Genomic DNA, 14126 nt, shown 5'->3' on the forward strand with positions numbered 1-14126 from the left:
ACACATGGCACCATGTAATCATAACACTCCCAACATTAATGAAGCTTTGAAACTTACAAGATCTTTCCAGCTAGATTAACATTGTAAGAACGGCACGGAAACGTCACTATATGCATCTGCAATCAAGAGGAGTGGTCATCCATAAAGTTGTATGCTTCATTACTGAATAACCAAGTTCTAGAATGTCGATCAAACAACGAACATTCACCGGTCTATCCCACCATATTCTAATGCTGTTCCCTTTATGTTCAGCAATTTCAAAGTTACTAATGAAGCTGATTTATCATTAATTTCATGGGACTCATTTGTTTTCGTTTATCTGTCCTAACTCATCAGTATACTAATGACACTATTTTACATCTCTCAATCTGAAACAATACAGACTGGAATCAAGAATATATCAATATATTTAATTCAAATTTCAACTTGATATACAGAGTGAAGATTTAACAATTTGTACACATCCCCTTTCCAGTTACTCACTCACTTCACTTCATCCATTCATTGCATCTTCAGTTTGTGGAGTAGTTGTACAGACAATGGCATAATACAAAAAATATATTTAAAAAAATATAATTAGAGTACAGTGGAATTCTAAAAATACGGAATTCTTAACAAGATGTAGAATGCTGAATTCAAACCAAAACTTACTATATTTTTAAATTACATATGCAATACCGTACACCTTTGAGGAATTCTTAATGCTTCTAATTACTTAATGGACTTGTGCTGGTTGTAAAACACACCTAAGGTTGCCTGTCCACCCTATACTTCCTCCAAATCTCCCAGCATTAGATGTTAAACCCTGAACATTCTTTACATAGAGACAATCAACGCATTATTTTCAATTAGAATTTTCATCAACAAGAACAAGGGACAGCTCCACAAGACTTGAGGAGTCTACAACTGTCTAAAGATTCTTTTTAAATATTGGACAGGAGAGTAGTCAAACTTTGTATGAAAATATCAGTTTGTGAATTTGGCTTGTCAAGAAATAATACCAGTGTTTTTCAGATCAAGATTCCTTTCCGGATTAAGAAGATATCAATGATTTGTTTGACAATATTATGCTGGAGGTGTAGTTGCTATATCCGACTCATTGGTCTTCTGTTTCTGACAACAGTGGTGGAGGCAACTCCGGTAACATATGTCCGAGGTAGCTGATACTGATTTCCTCCTTGTTGTCAGAGACTTCTACGTCCATGGCGCCACTCAGGAAAAGCACTGTACAAACAAACAACACTATTACATACAGTTTTCTACTGAATACATTGGCCGAGTAGCGGCATTTGACAAAAATACATAGGGATTCCAAGTCAGATCTGTTAATTCATGGCGTTGAGGGGCGGTTGGGTAGCCTAGTGGTCAAAGTGTTCGCTCATCACATCGAGGACCTGAGTTCGATTTTGTGTGAAGCCCATTTCTGGAGTCCCCCCACGGTGATATTGCTGGACTATTGCTAAAAGTGGCCAAACCTAAACTCACTCACTCACTCACTCCTGGCATTGACTGATAACAGATCAGGATTACTTGGAAGGGTTATACCCAAACCTTAGCCTATCAGATGATTCTGTTTGTTGGAACTTTCTGACATTATTGTAGCTACTATTGTTTGAAATGTTGAATCTGATTTTGTTCCTTATATATATTATTCAATAAAACAATTACTGACTTTATATGAGTTTAATACTCTCTTTATGGTAATTAGAAAATGATCCAAATATGGATCTCAGGCTTCCAGATTTCAGAATAGAAAATATAATATAGAAATATATGAATAGAATATGAACTAACATGCTCTTTTATTTTTTAAGAAAGAAATTCATTGTCTTAAAAAAATGTATCAAATTCATTTTAAACTGCAAATTTACAAAATGGTGCACTGTTGATGCAATCATGTAGAACAAGAAGCTATGTTGAATGTCGTTCAATCTCAACAAACAAGGAATTATCCACAGTCAGCTGCTTAGGCCAAAAAAAAAAAATGTCCGTTTCCTATTACATGCTTTTTAAAAATAGGGTAGGTGGGTCAGTTTTATCTTTTTTTTAAACTTTTTTTTTATTTTATAGTAGCACCAGGTGGGCACCTGAGGTCTTCAAGGATACCATATCATGTAGTGACAATGCCTTGTGATGAAACATTGAAAGATTTCTATATCAAATCATTATTTATGTTATATATTTGCAGATTTGGTCAGTGACAGCCCATTATGCCAATTCAATACAATCCATTTTAGCCCTATGTACACTGAAAAACATGAACATATCATAATCGATTTGGATGAAACTGATGAGTTGAAGTGCACTCCAGTCATGATATTGACTTGGTTAAAAAAAGATTTACGGTCGGTCGGGTTACCGGAAACGGACATATTTTTTTTCTTGGCCTTACACAGACAAGGGCCCAGTAAAGATGAAGTCAATCACACTGAGTTCACATTGTAGTAAAGCATTAATTCTATTAAATCAAGATTTTATTGTTTTTGTAAGAAAGTCCAAAGTGGAAGTATTTCATTAAACAGTATCAATTATAAAGAAATAATTGCAAGAAACCTTTCTATTTTTTTATCCAAAATTAAATCTTCATGTGAACCATTATCTTCATTTAAATGATTAACACTGACAATGAAATAACATTGGTAATGTCACGCTGATATAATCCAAAGCGGCAAGGATATCTCTACTATTATGTTCCTCAATTCTCTCTGAGCTATATAATCTGGTTTTCATGCTGTTAGGTTAATTCACATCCATTGTTTCCATTGTTCTTGTCCATCTTGTCTTAACAACAATGCATTGTCACAAACAATTAAAGATGACTTCTTCCATTGTTCATGTCATCACAGCAGTTTTTGTGACATTGTTCGAACAACAGACCTAGTCAGCTAGCTATTCTTGAAACATTCATAGCCCTACAAACTTCTGAAGCCCATTCTTAACACACTGGCTACGGTCAAAGTTAAGGATTCTTAGGGCTACGAACGTTTCGAGAATATTGGCCAATGTGTCTGCTTGTGAAGGGGAGACCACAGTTTTCTACACTGTCCCTCACAAAACAAAATACTGGCATCTTAGAATTATGGATTTTATCTTTGTTGATAAACAATATCAATTTTTTCCCAATTCAATTACTATTTGACATACTGAGTGATAAACATAATAACAGAACCTTTGATTGTTTGTTTTGAATTGTTTTAAGAATAAAATACAAGCTCATAGTCTTTGACATTGTGTGCCAACCCTTGCAACCCTTGCTGCAGAATTCACAGGAGAATGCCATGAGTCATGCAGGTAAGCCAATAGGTTGTTTAATATGGGATTCCAACAAATCTCAATCTTAATCATGATACAAATTTTGTTTGCAGAAACCCTTATTTCAAATATTTCTTTTGGTAGCTCTTTTTGTCACAACTGCCTTTGAATGTAACCATGCAAAGCTCCATGTGACAATGTTTCTTTGCTATGTAAGAAAATAGAATGTAGAAGTCTATTCTTTAATCTCACATTGACTCATCAGTCCCGGACACAACTAAAGGGAGATAACCCTTGACAAAACGTTTGCCTGCTGGTCGGTGTTTTTCCACAGCACACATTGGAATGAAGTTACACTGTCCTTCATGGAAGCGCTGTCAGCTTCCTGCAGAATTATATCATGCTTTCAAGTAAACACAGAATTACTATTAAAAGCCCCAAAATCAGAGTCGGTTCATGGAATATTTTCAGAAGACATTTAAAAAAATATGTGTTTGAAGTATTAAGTTGCTGCTTAATGCGCTCCACCATGAACTACCAGAACAATCTGTAGGACATCTTTATAAGCATCCCCCAAAAGACCAAAAATTACTCTGACAATCCATAACTTCATGTGGTTTTACAGAAAACAGCCGTAACGATCAATGACTAATAATGAAAATGTTTGGGTTGCATTATGATGTATACTAAGTTTGTTCACTACTGCATTAAAAAGAGCTTAAATTTGTGTAAGTTTTTGACAGCACACTACAAATTTGTTAGGTGCTCAGGGTACAAATGATGATGAATCTGGCGTGTGTTTCCATATTTGCAGGTATTATTGAGTATTTATTGCCTCCAAATTTTAATCTGGTACCGACAGCACTTTTAGAGGTTTAAAACAGTAAATTATGAGGTAAGAAAGTTACGTCTTCAGGTGACTGATAAATTAAAAGTTCCTCCATGCTTGTACAGTCAGCTTTGAAAACTTCACCCTTTAAATTGTTTTAAACAAAAAAATTAATATGATGCTGTGATACTTAAAGAGCAATAAAAAAGCAAGACCATTTCAAAGTTGGTAATATTGTAAATCATTAATATTGGTTAGTTTGGTTATTAGTTGTCCAACATCACACAATATTTCAACTATATGACTAGAAAACCTAGTGACTGATATCATGAGCAATGCTCCACGTCATCAGATATGCAAGCCGACGACATGCAAACAGCCGAGTCAGCAACCCTGATCACCCAATCTATTAAAACTCATCCCAGACTAGCATTCAATGCTGTGGAGCAGTTGGAGGCAGGGTGCCTGGTGTGAGTCCCCCTTGTACAACACAGTAGATCTCACAACTAACCCATATCTCCCTCCTTCACTGTGACGCTCAATGACTGACAGACGTCATCACATCCCTTGTGTGGGCGGAACACGAGAGTCCGGGTGCCTGTCCCCTGGGCGTACCAGCTGTACCCTTCCAATGTGCTGGGAGGCTGCAAACATAAGTGAAAAATATGAAAAAACCTTCCCTTTGATGGAACAATTCAGTTTCTACAGTTAATTAACCTAAAAAAATGTTAAATAGCACAGGTATTTTTAAAACAATATAAACACTGTTGGTTTCAAGATATTTCTCATTAACATCTTGCACCATGTTCTTGACTACTATGTGATTACCTCCCTTACATACTGAAATCGATAAACATTGTCTTTCCACAACAATTGGTGCAGCAACCCTTTCAGGTCACATGAACAAGAAGCTAACCAGTACAGAGGCACCGTCTCCCTCCCAGTGATAAACTTACTGACAAATGTCACACACAGCAACGTTTAGATGAAAATACAGATGAACAACTAACAACATTGTTTGTGAAAAAGTAGATAAAAATTACATGTTGCAAGCAATAATTGTGTTTATAATACAAATATACTTTCTGTTCAGTTACCCAGGTGTTCAGCTGACTTATACCATTTCAAATAGACAATGGCTCAACTGTCTCACCTGTTTACACCTTTGCGAGAACAATCCTGATTCATAAGTGCAAAAAGTGATTAAATTAATGACATTTCAAATTTTGTGTTCGTAAAGTGTGCCATTATTTGTCTCAGGTTCACACCTATTTTTTATTGTAATGTTAGCTAAATCGAGACAAAAACAACTGACGCAGTTTCCTTACTTGTAAAACTACAATGTAAACAACATGTGTGTCTCAACCGGACGTATCCTCAATCAGTTTGATCACGGAATAGATCGGTACACAATGTCCTAATTGTGTCCCGTTGTTGCCCACATGAGTTTTGTCGTGGGGTTTACGATTACAGTCGATTTTTCAGCTCTGATTGTCGATATATATAATGTGAGTGATAACCAGCACTAGATACTAGGCGCTATATATATATCCATTATTATTATTATTATTTTTGTACTCACTTCTTATGATTTTAGGGCCAGTGAAATTCATAAATAGAGTATTAAAATAAATAACTCATGGCTTATATGACAAAATCATCATGCCCACCCTTTTAAAAGGTCCCAAATGGAAATAACCCATTGCCCGGCGTCCGGGTCCAGTGTTTTTTTTTCTGTCGGGCAAGCAAATTTGTATATCTCCTGTAAGTTGACCAAGTGAGTCTTAAAGTTAGTGGATTTGTTGTTACATGGCAGTGTTGTTTTGTGTCTTAAAAAACAATGTTGAAATGTTGTAATTAATATATTGTTTTTTTTCAAGTTTCACTTTATGTTCATAACTAGTTGTTGGAATGAATAACTGTCTATCCTTAACAGTGGTGTGGAAGTTAATATATTATGATGCTTTAGGAGCAAAGGTTAATCCGGAAGAACAGTTAGAGAACAATCCTGCAACAGAACTTTCTAGAGGGATAGGAAAGCACCACACATAACATCACTGCCACAGGCTAATTTGCATATCATGTGACCGGACTTTTCTCTTGTTTGTAATCAAACACGCATATTCATAATAAGAAGAGACTGGACTCACGAACGCTTTTCGGCGCTCTCTTCATAATGTTTTACATTGTTACATATATATTCTTCCACAACTGCGACAGTTAGGTCTATGACAGTACATATTTAGATATCAAACTGGCTGCATCGTTTGCTCTCCGTCGGCGACGATGACAGCACGTGGAGCCGTACAACCTATGTAAACAAAGGATCGCTACGCAAATCGAAATAGTGTTCCATGTTTTTGGATATATTCTCAGTGAAACTAATTCATTCTATTAAAGATGTTTAGTAAGATGTGTAGACCCATCAAAAATAAAAGAGTAAAAGAAATCTGTACATTATATTGAATGGACGGTGCAAGATGTGACGAATCGTCCTGTGGCAGAGGTACTATGCTGGCTTGCCGCATGGAACTCTGGGTTGGAGAGTGGGAAAGCACATGCCTGATCTAATACTACATCAAGACCACGGATAATAGTTTCACCCTGTATATCTGGCCTTGACCTATTTTGGAAGCTTGACCTTGCTTGCTGCTGGGTGAGTATCATTATAAGTGACTTCATAGCCGTAACTACCTCCTGTGTAATTCATACAACCATTAGGTGTACAACTGTCAAATTTTGTACTTCCTGTCTATTGGGGACTGCACCTGTACTTATTTGGCAACTGTCTGTATTGATTTGAAAACCTAGTTGATTTTATGACATATTTGTTAATTGTGTAACATTCTTTCTTACTTCTAGTTGGTTTTACACTGATTTCTTTGTGCAAAGATTTCTTGGTTGACTTTTCTGTTTGAATTTGGTATCACTGGCCATATATTACAGAGCTGTATCATATTTTGCTGACACATCAAATCATATTATCAGGAGGAACATGGCATATTCTTCATAAGGCATTCTGCAGAATCTGAGACATTTATCAAAATGTGGTCAATGTAAAGTAACAATCAAGTAGTTATTTCAAATAGACAAGTGGAATTGCAAAATATTTGAAGCTAAAGAGTGGTGCAAAACTGTTTTCCATGTCCAGAGTTACCAACTGCTTGTCATGACAGGGTCGTCAGCTACTCACCAGTTTCCGATGTTCAGCACCTTTCCCGTCAATGAAGACATTCCTCTGGAGACAAATCTCTGCATTAGAGGGGATGACCGACGCTTTTGGAAACAGACTCCTCATCAGCTGCCCATGAAACAGCTTCTCCCTGCTATCCCTGTCGGAAGTTACAATAAACATAATAATGATCATTGCTATATATCTAGATTTATGATTAAGTCCTGGGCCCATTTCCTCAAAGCATATTAGAGCTAGGACAGTAGTAAGTCTATGTTGAAGTATGAGAGTTACGATCATCTTAGGCCATTTCAGTTACTGGCTGTAGATCCTCAACTCACTGTCAATAGGCCAAGGGAAGCAGCACACTGTCAATAGGACCAAGGGAAGCAGCACACTGTCAATAGGGCCAAGGGAAGCAGCACACTGTCAATAGGGCCAAGGGAAGCAGCACACTGTCAATAGGCCATGGGAAGCAGCACACTGTCAATAGGCCATGGGAAGCAGCACACTGTCAATAGGACCAAGGGAAGCAGCACACTGTCAATAGGACCAAGGGAAGCAGCACACTGTCAATAGGGCCAAGGGAAGCAGCACACTGTCAATAGGGCCAAGGGAAGCAGCACACTGTCAATAGGGCCAAGGGAAGCAGCACACTGTCAATAGGGCCAAGGGAAGCAGCACACTGTCAATAGGGCCAAGGGAAGCAGCACACTGCCAGTAGGGCCAAGGGAAGCAGCACACTGTCAATAGGGCCAAGGGAAGCAGCTCACTGTCAATAGGCCATGGGAAGCAGCACACTGTCAATAGGACCAAGGGAAGCAGCACACTGTCAATAGGACCAAGGGAAGCAGCACACTGTCAATAGGCCAAGGGAAGCAGCTCACTGTCAATAGGGCCAAGGTAAGCAGCACACTGTCAATAGGCCAATGGCAGCACATGGAAGCAGCACACTGTCAATAGAGGCCAAAGGGAAGCAGCACACTGTCAATAGGGCCATGGGAAGCAGCACACTGTCAATAGGGCCAAGGGAAGCAGCACACTATCAATAGAGACCAAGGGAAGCAGCTCACTGACTGCCAGTAGGGCCAAGGGAAGAAGCTCAGTGTCAATGGGTCTAAGGGAAGTAACTCACTGTCAATAGGGCCATGGGAAGCAGCACACTGTCAATAGGGCCAAGGGAAGCAGCACACTGTCAATAGGGCCAAGGGAAGCAGCACACTGCCAGTAGGGCCAACTGTCAATAGGAAGAAGCAGCACACTGTCAATAGGGCTAAGGGAAGCAGCTCACTGTCAATAGGGCCATGGGAAGCAGCACACTGTCAATAGGGCCAAGGGAAGCAGTCAATGAGGCCAAGGGAAGCACACTGTCAATAGGGCCAAGGGAAGCAGCACACTGTCAATAGGGCCAAGGGAAGCAGCACACTGTCAATAGGGCCAAGGGAAGCAGCACACTGTCAATAGGGCCAAGGGAAGCAGCACACTGTCAATAGGGCTAAGGGAAGCAACTCACTGTCAATAGGGCCATGGGAAGCAGCACACTGTCAATAGGGCCAAGGGAAGCAGCACACTGTCAATAGGGCCAAGGGAAGCAGCACACTGTCAATAGGGCCAAGGGAAGCAGCACACTGTCAAGGGAAGAAAGCACACTGTCAATAGGGCCAAGGGAAGCAGCTGACTGTCAATAGGGCCAAGGGAAGCAGCTGACTGTCAATAGGGCTAAGGGAAGCAGCACACTGTCAATAGGGCTAAGGAAAGCAGCACACTGTCAATAGGACCAAGGGAAGCAGCTCACTGTCAATAGAGGCCAAGGGAAGCAACACACACTGTCAATAGGGCCATGGGAAGCAGCACACTGTCAATAGGGCTGAAGGGAAGCAGGAAGCCAAAGGGAAGCACACTGTCAATAGGACCAAGGGAAGCAGCACACTGTCAATAGGCCATGGGAAGCAGCAGCACACACTGTCAATAGGGCCAAGGGAAGCAGCACACTGTCAATAGGGCCAAAGGGAAGCAGCTCACTGTCAATAGGGCCAAGGGAAGCAGCACACTGTCAATAGGGCCATGGGATGGGCAGCACACTGTCAATAGAGCCAAGGAAGCAGCACACTGTCAATAGGGCCAAGGGAAGCAGCTCACTGCCAGTAGAGACCAAGGGAAGAAGCTCAGTGTCAAAAGGTCTAAGCAGGAAGTCACTCACTGTCAATAGGGCCAATGGGAAGCAGCACACTGTCAATAGGCCAAGGAAGCAGCACACTGTCAAAGGGAAGCAGCACACTGTCAATAGGGCCAAGGGAAGCAGCACACTGTCAATAGGGCCAAGGGGGAAGCAGCACACTGTCAATAGGTCTAAGGAAGGGAAGTAACTCACTGTCAATAGGGCCATGGGAAGCAGCACACTGTGTCAATAGGACCAAGGGAAGCAGCTGACTGTCAATAGGGGCAGCACCCAAGGGAAGCAGCACACTGTCAATAGGGCCAAGGGAAGCAGCACACTGTCAATAGGGCCAAGGGAAGCAGCACACTGTCAATAGGGCCAAGGGAAGCAGCTGACTGTCAATAGGGCTAGGGGAAGCAGCTGACTGTCAATAGAGCTAAGGAAAGCAGCACACTGTCAATAGGACGAAGGGAAGCATCTCACTGTCAATAGGGCGAAGGGAAGCAGCACACTGTCAATAGGGCCAAGGGAAGCAGCACACTGTCAATAGGCCCAAGGGAAGCAGCACACTGTCAATAGGGCCAAGGGAAGCAGCACACTGTCAATAGGGCTAAGGGAAGCAGCACACTGCCAATAGGACGAAGGGAAGAAACTCAGTCTCATTAGGTCTAAGGGAAGTAACTCACTGTCAATAGGGTCAAGGGAAGTAACCTCACTGAAGCGTCATTACAAACTGTTTACCTCTTTTGTAATATTTTTTTGCAGTAATTCAGACACATCATTTTAAAACAAGGATATTTAACAGAATATAAACAAACTATCCAAAATTGTAATAGTATCAGTAAAATAATTATGATATTAACATTTGTATTTATCTTACCTCACACATAAATGTAGCTTTCTGATTGGCTGAGCCCTCTTCTATTATTTTCAATGTACCCCGCTTACGAGCAAGTAACATTTCAATGTACCCCGATGTCAATGGCAACTCATTTGGTACTTCTTGGTAGTAATTCTTTATCTCAAATAACATTGAATCACGTATGATGTACGGAAATTATCGATGTTTTGCGAATGCAAATCGATGGAAGGGAGACTAACTCTAAATCTGTTTTTCTTGTCAGCAAAATCTAGCGATGGCTACAAAAAATTTGTACCCGTGCTTCAAACAGTTCAAAATTAAGGTGTTTGGTAAGATAAATACGTTGTTCACTGGTCCCTCAGGGCCCATGGATTGATGTACCCTCGGGCTAAGGGAACATAAACAAACATCGAGGGTACATCAACCCATGTCCTCCTCGAGACCAATGAACAACTTATATTAGAATGGACATTTTACAATAAAAATGCAGCCTACCAGTTACATGAGAAGTTTTCATCCTGTATTATTTTGTCCAGTAAGTCTGGTCTGGCTAGGTCACTTGTATACTGAGCCCAGTCGGCAGTACAGTCCAGGGAATGACTGGTCAGCATGTGGTTGTCCTGGTACTTGTGTAAAACCTGCCATATGTCACGGAGATGTACCGGCGCTTGGAGGCCCTGAAACATGACACCTTGTGCATCAGAGTGTGGAACTGATGCAGGTGTAGCGGCCAAAAACTTTGCAAGTCCCGTGATGGGATTAGAACCACAGATCTTCTGATCCGAAGTCGGATGCCTTGTCCACATGACCAAAGAGGTTAACCCCGTCAGCAAGCTGACAAGGTAAGGATGTCATCTGTGGGATGACTCCACGCCCAGCTACATTGGTCTCACATGATCATTGCTTTGGTGAAACCCATGAGGACTGGTGCACTGGTGCTGACAAACAATCAGTGCAAAACCCACTCTCCCTGTGTTAAAATGCTGGTATGAAAATTAAAATATATTTTTTTAAATCCCATTGCCTTAAATCAAATTTAAAGTTGCTGGCAGGACAATGTTGTGTAATTGCATGATAATGCATGGCATACTGGGAGACCACAATCTGAGGGCTGTTTGAATCTTCCATGTTTACTAAGTGTACTACAGACCTCACACAGGACTTGTGGCAATTCACACATGTATGCTACATAATCTGTGAATAATAAGTAGTTTAGTAGTTAAAGCGTTGGCTCATAAATTAATGTTGCATATGGGTACAATGTGTGAAGCCCATTTCTGGTGTCCCCCGCCGTGATAGTGCTGAAATATTGCTAAAAGCGACATTAAAGCCATACTCACTCACTTACTCACACTGTGAATAATAATTTCATGGTGAGCAAGCTCCATATACCTCATCTATGTGTAAGCGTTTATTTTATTAATTTACAAGTACTTTCAGTAAACTCTAAATACCAATTTGTTATGTCTTTTTGTTTCCTCAACCTTTAATGTGTAGAATGCATTACTTTATGAGAAATGATAATGCTCATTCATTTAAATCATTCCAAACATAAACATTTCCTCAAATGATAACAAATTTTTGTGGGATATTTTAGCATTATGAGTTGACTTGACAGTCAAAGGGAGATAACTCCTGTGCCAAAATGACTGCTATTTTACCTCCTAAAAGAGACACTGTTCACAAGGATTTTTACCCTGAAAACCATGGGTCCTGACACAATGGACAGGTCAAAGTCGGTTGTGGTCGTCATTTCTCGTATTGTCTTCATCTGCTGACAGTTCATACAATCCATCACTGGATCGGCAAACATAGGGTTATCAACAAGACATTCGGTCTCGTAGTACTCTGGAAGAAGAATGTGGAAGTTCAGACTTTCATGCAGATCTTTCATTTGACATGAACATATTTCAATTGAGGAATAGGATCAGGTCAGCGTGACCTGCCTCCTCAAATTTGTGTTCTTGTACACTCACATTTCAAAACACATCAGTAATTATGTATTCTACGATATCAATGACAAATAATGACTCACTGCATCTGTAAACGCAAAACTGATCTTGGCATGACTTACGAGATGCACAATGATATGATGCATGGGGTTACAGCACCAGCTAAATGAGTGAGTGAGTGAGTGCTTAGTTTTACGCTGCTCTCAGCAATATTCCAGCTGTATGGCCCGCCGTGATGTTGCTGGAATATTGCTAAAAGCGGCGTAAAGCCAAACTCAGTCAGTCCATCTGTATGGCAGAGGTCTGTAAATAATCGAGTCTGGACCAGACAATCCAGTGATCAACATCACGAGCATTGATCTACGCAATTGGGAACGGATGACATGTGTCAACCAAGTCAGCGAACCTGACCACCCTATCCCGTTAGTCGCCTCTTAGTCTTACGACAAGTATGGATTACTGAAGACCAATTCACACCCAGATCACGTGTAAGTGAGTGTGTGAGTGAAGATGTTCTTACACCGTTTTCAGCATCAAATATGTCAGATCAAAGAATGGGGAGTTTCATAATGACTCATGTACACATAAGTTCACCCAAATGTATCAAGCATGTAAGAATTCACTCTTTGATGTCCACACATGAAAACTGAAAGCACAGTTCGAACTCATTAGACCCGTGAAGATCCGCGGTCTTCTGCAACCCATGCTTGCCACAAAAGACGACTATGCTTGTCGTAAGAGGCGACTAACGGGATTGGGTGGTCTGGCTTGCTGGTTGGTTGACACATATACAAAGGAACTGTTTTCATACATCATAAATCTATATAAATGTTCAATCTGCAAACAAAATACACCTTTATGCATTCGTCTAGAATATCCCCTGAATGGACCCCCAAAACCCGCTACCAAAATTGTTTTGGCATCCTAATGGAATATAATATTATTCAATTTTCTACACTAATTAATAGACAAATGTTACACATTAAACAATGATTATAGTAGTGGGCGTGACAGAATATGTTTATGTTGACCCAGCCAAACGCAACGACCTGCCAGTGAGTCGCTGTGACGGTCCAGCGTACAAACATATTACTACGCCTTCCTCCTGCAGCAGAACGCCACATGGCCAGTTGGGTTACTTATAGACTAAGGCTTAGTCTCTGAATATATATAATTTTGATAGTAACAAACAAGCTCATTTATATTGAAAAGGAGCCCTAGGGAGACCAGAGATTCAGAACCTTAGGAAATCTAGACTTGCTTTATTTAGGGATTTAGCACTGCAGAGAGGGCTTGGCAGTAGTGAAATTAATGTGGTTCAGGGACTGTGAGACAGACTAGGTTACTTACTGTCAATGTGAAATACTTGCTGGAGCGGAACGCTCAAACTAAGACGAACAACCCTCATTATGTTGTAAGCGTATGGCTGAAGGAACCGAGAGGGGGAGATCGACTTGGCTTGATATGCCATCACCCCTGCTGTCACTGTCGTCGCGACCAGCAGCACCCCCACCAGTACAAAACACATGTTGAAGCAACATCGACATCGGGCCCATGTCTTTCGGGCTGCGAACTTTCTTGCTTGGACGTTACTAGCTTTCTTCTTAGGTGATTTCTTGGTGTTTACTTTCATCGACATGGCTCTCTGAACACATAATTCTATCTCCGCGTTGGTCAATCCCCATTCCTTCCCTAAATTACGAAGTTCTGACACATTTTGTCGGACATATGCGAGCGCTTCCTGGATTTCAGTCGCCATGTTGGACACGCACAACCTGTTTCCTGTTGTGTGCTTGACAACAATAAACCTGACACAGATATCTCCGTGGCCGCAGAGACTAGTTGTCTGTCATAATACCCCATTGCTGTTAGTCGCTAAATTATTAACCGTTTAATGAGTA

General features: G+C 40.7%; 1 protein-coding gene across 1 annotated transcript; it reads right to left on the reverse strand.

The window, feature by feature from the left end:
• Positions 1-391: 391 nt before the first annotated feature.
• LOC124277770 lies at positions 392-14016 on the reverse strand. The gene is made up of 6 exons (XM_046713504.1): positions 13576-14016; positions 11970-12121; positions 10769-10950; positions 7275-7413; positions 4593-4725; positions 392-1224 (listed from the first exon to the last, which is right to left on the reverse strand). Exons 1-6 carry the CDS (start codon positions 13982-13984, stop codon positions 1097-1099), a joined length of 1143 nt encoding a protein of 380 aa, XP_046569460.1. The 5' UTR covers positions 13985-14016; the 3' UTR covers positions 392-1096.
• Positions 14017-14126: the final 110 nt, after the last annotated feature.

This window comes from Haliotis rubra, unplaced genomic scaffold (genome assembly GCF_003918875.1).
Source record: "Haliotis rubra isolate DU_JTF1 unplaced genomic scaffold, ASM391887v1 Scf227, whole genome shotgun sequence".
NCBI classification, from domain to species: domain Eukaryota; kingdom Metazoa; phylum Mollusca; class Gastropoda; order Lepetellida; family Haliotidae; genus Haliotis; species Haliotis rubra.

What these genes read in the sequence shown, in the direction of transcription:
- LOC124277770 (XM_046713504.1), bottom strand. Translation starts at nt 13,984, where the DNA reads ATGGCGACTGAAATCCAGGAAGCGCTCGCATATGTCCGACAAAATGTG. An exon ending in GCAAGTATTTCACATTGACA is followed by an intron (nt 12,122 to 13,575) that starts GTAAGTAACCTA and finishes TTCTTCTTCCAG; the next exon opens with AGTACTACGAGACCGAATGT. An exon ending in CAGGACCCATGGTTTTCAGG is followed by an intron (nt 10,951 to 11,969) that starts GTAAAAATCCTT and finishes GTCATGTTTCAG; the next exon opens with GGCCTCCAAGCGCCGGTACA.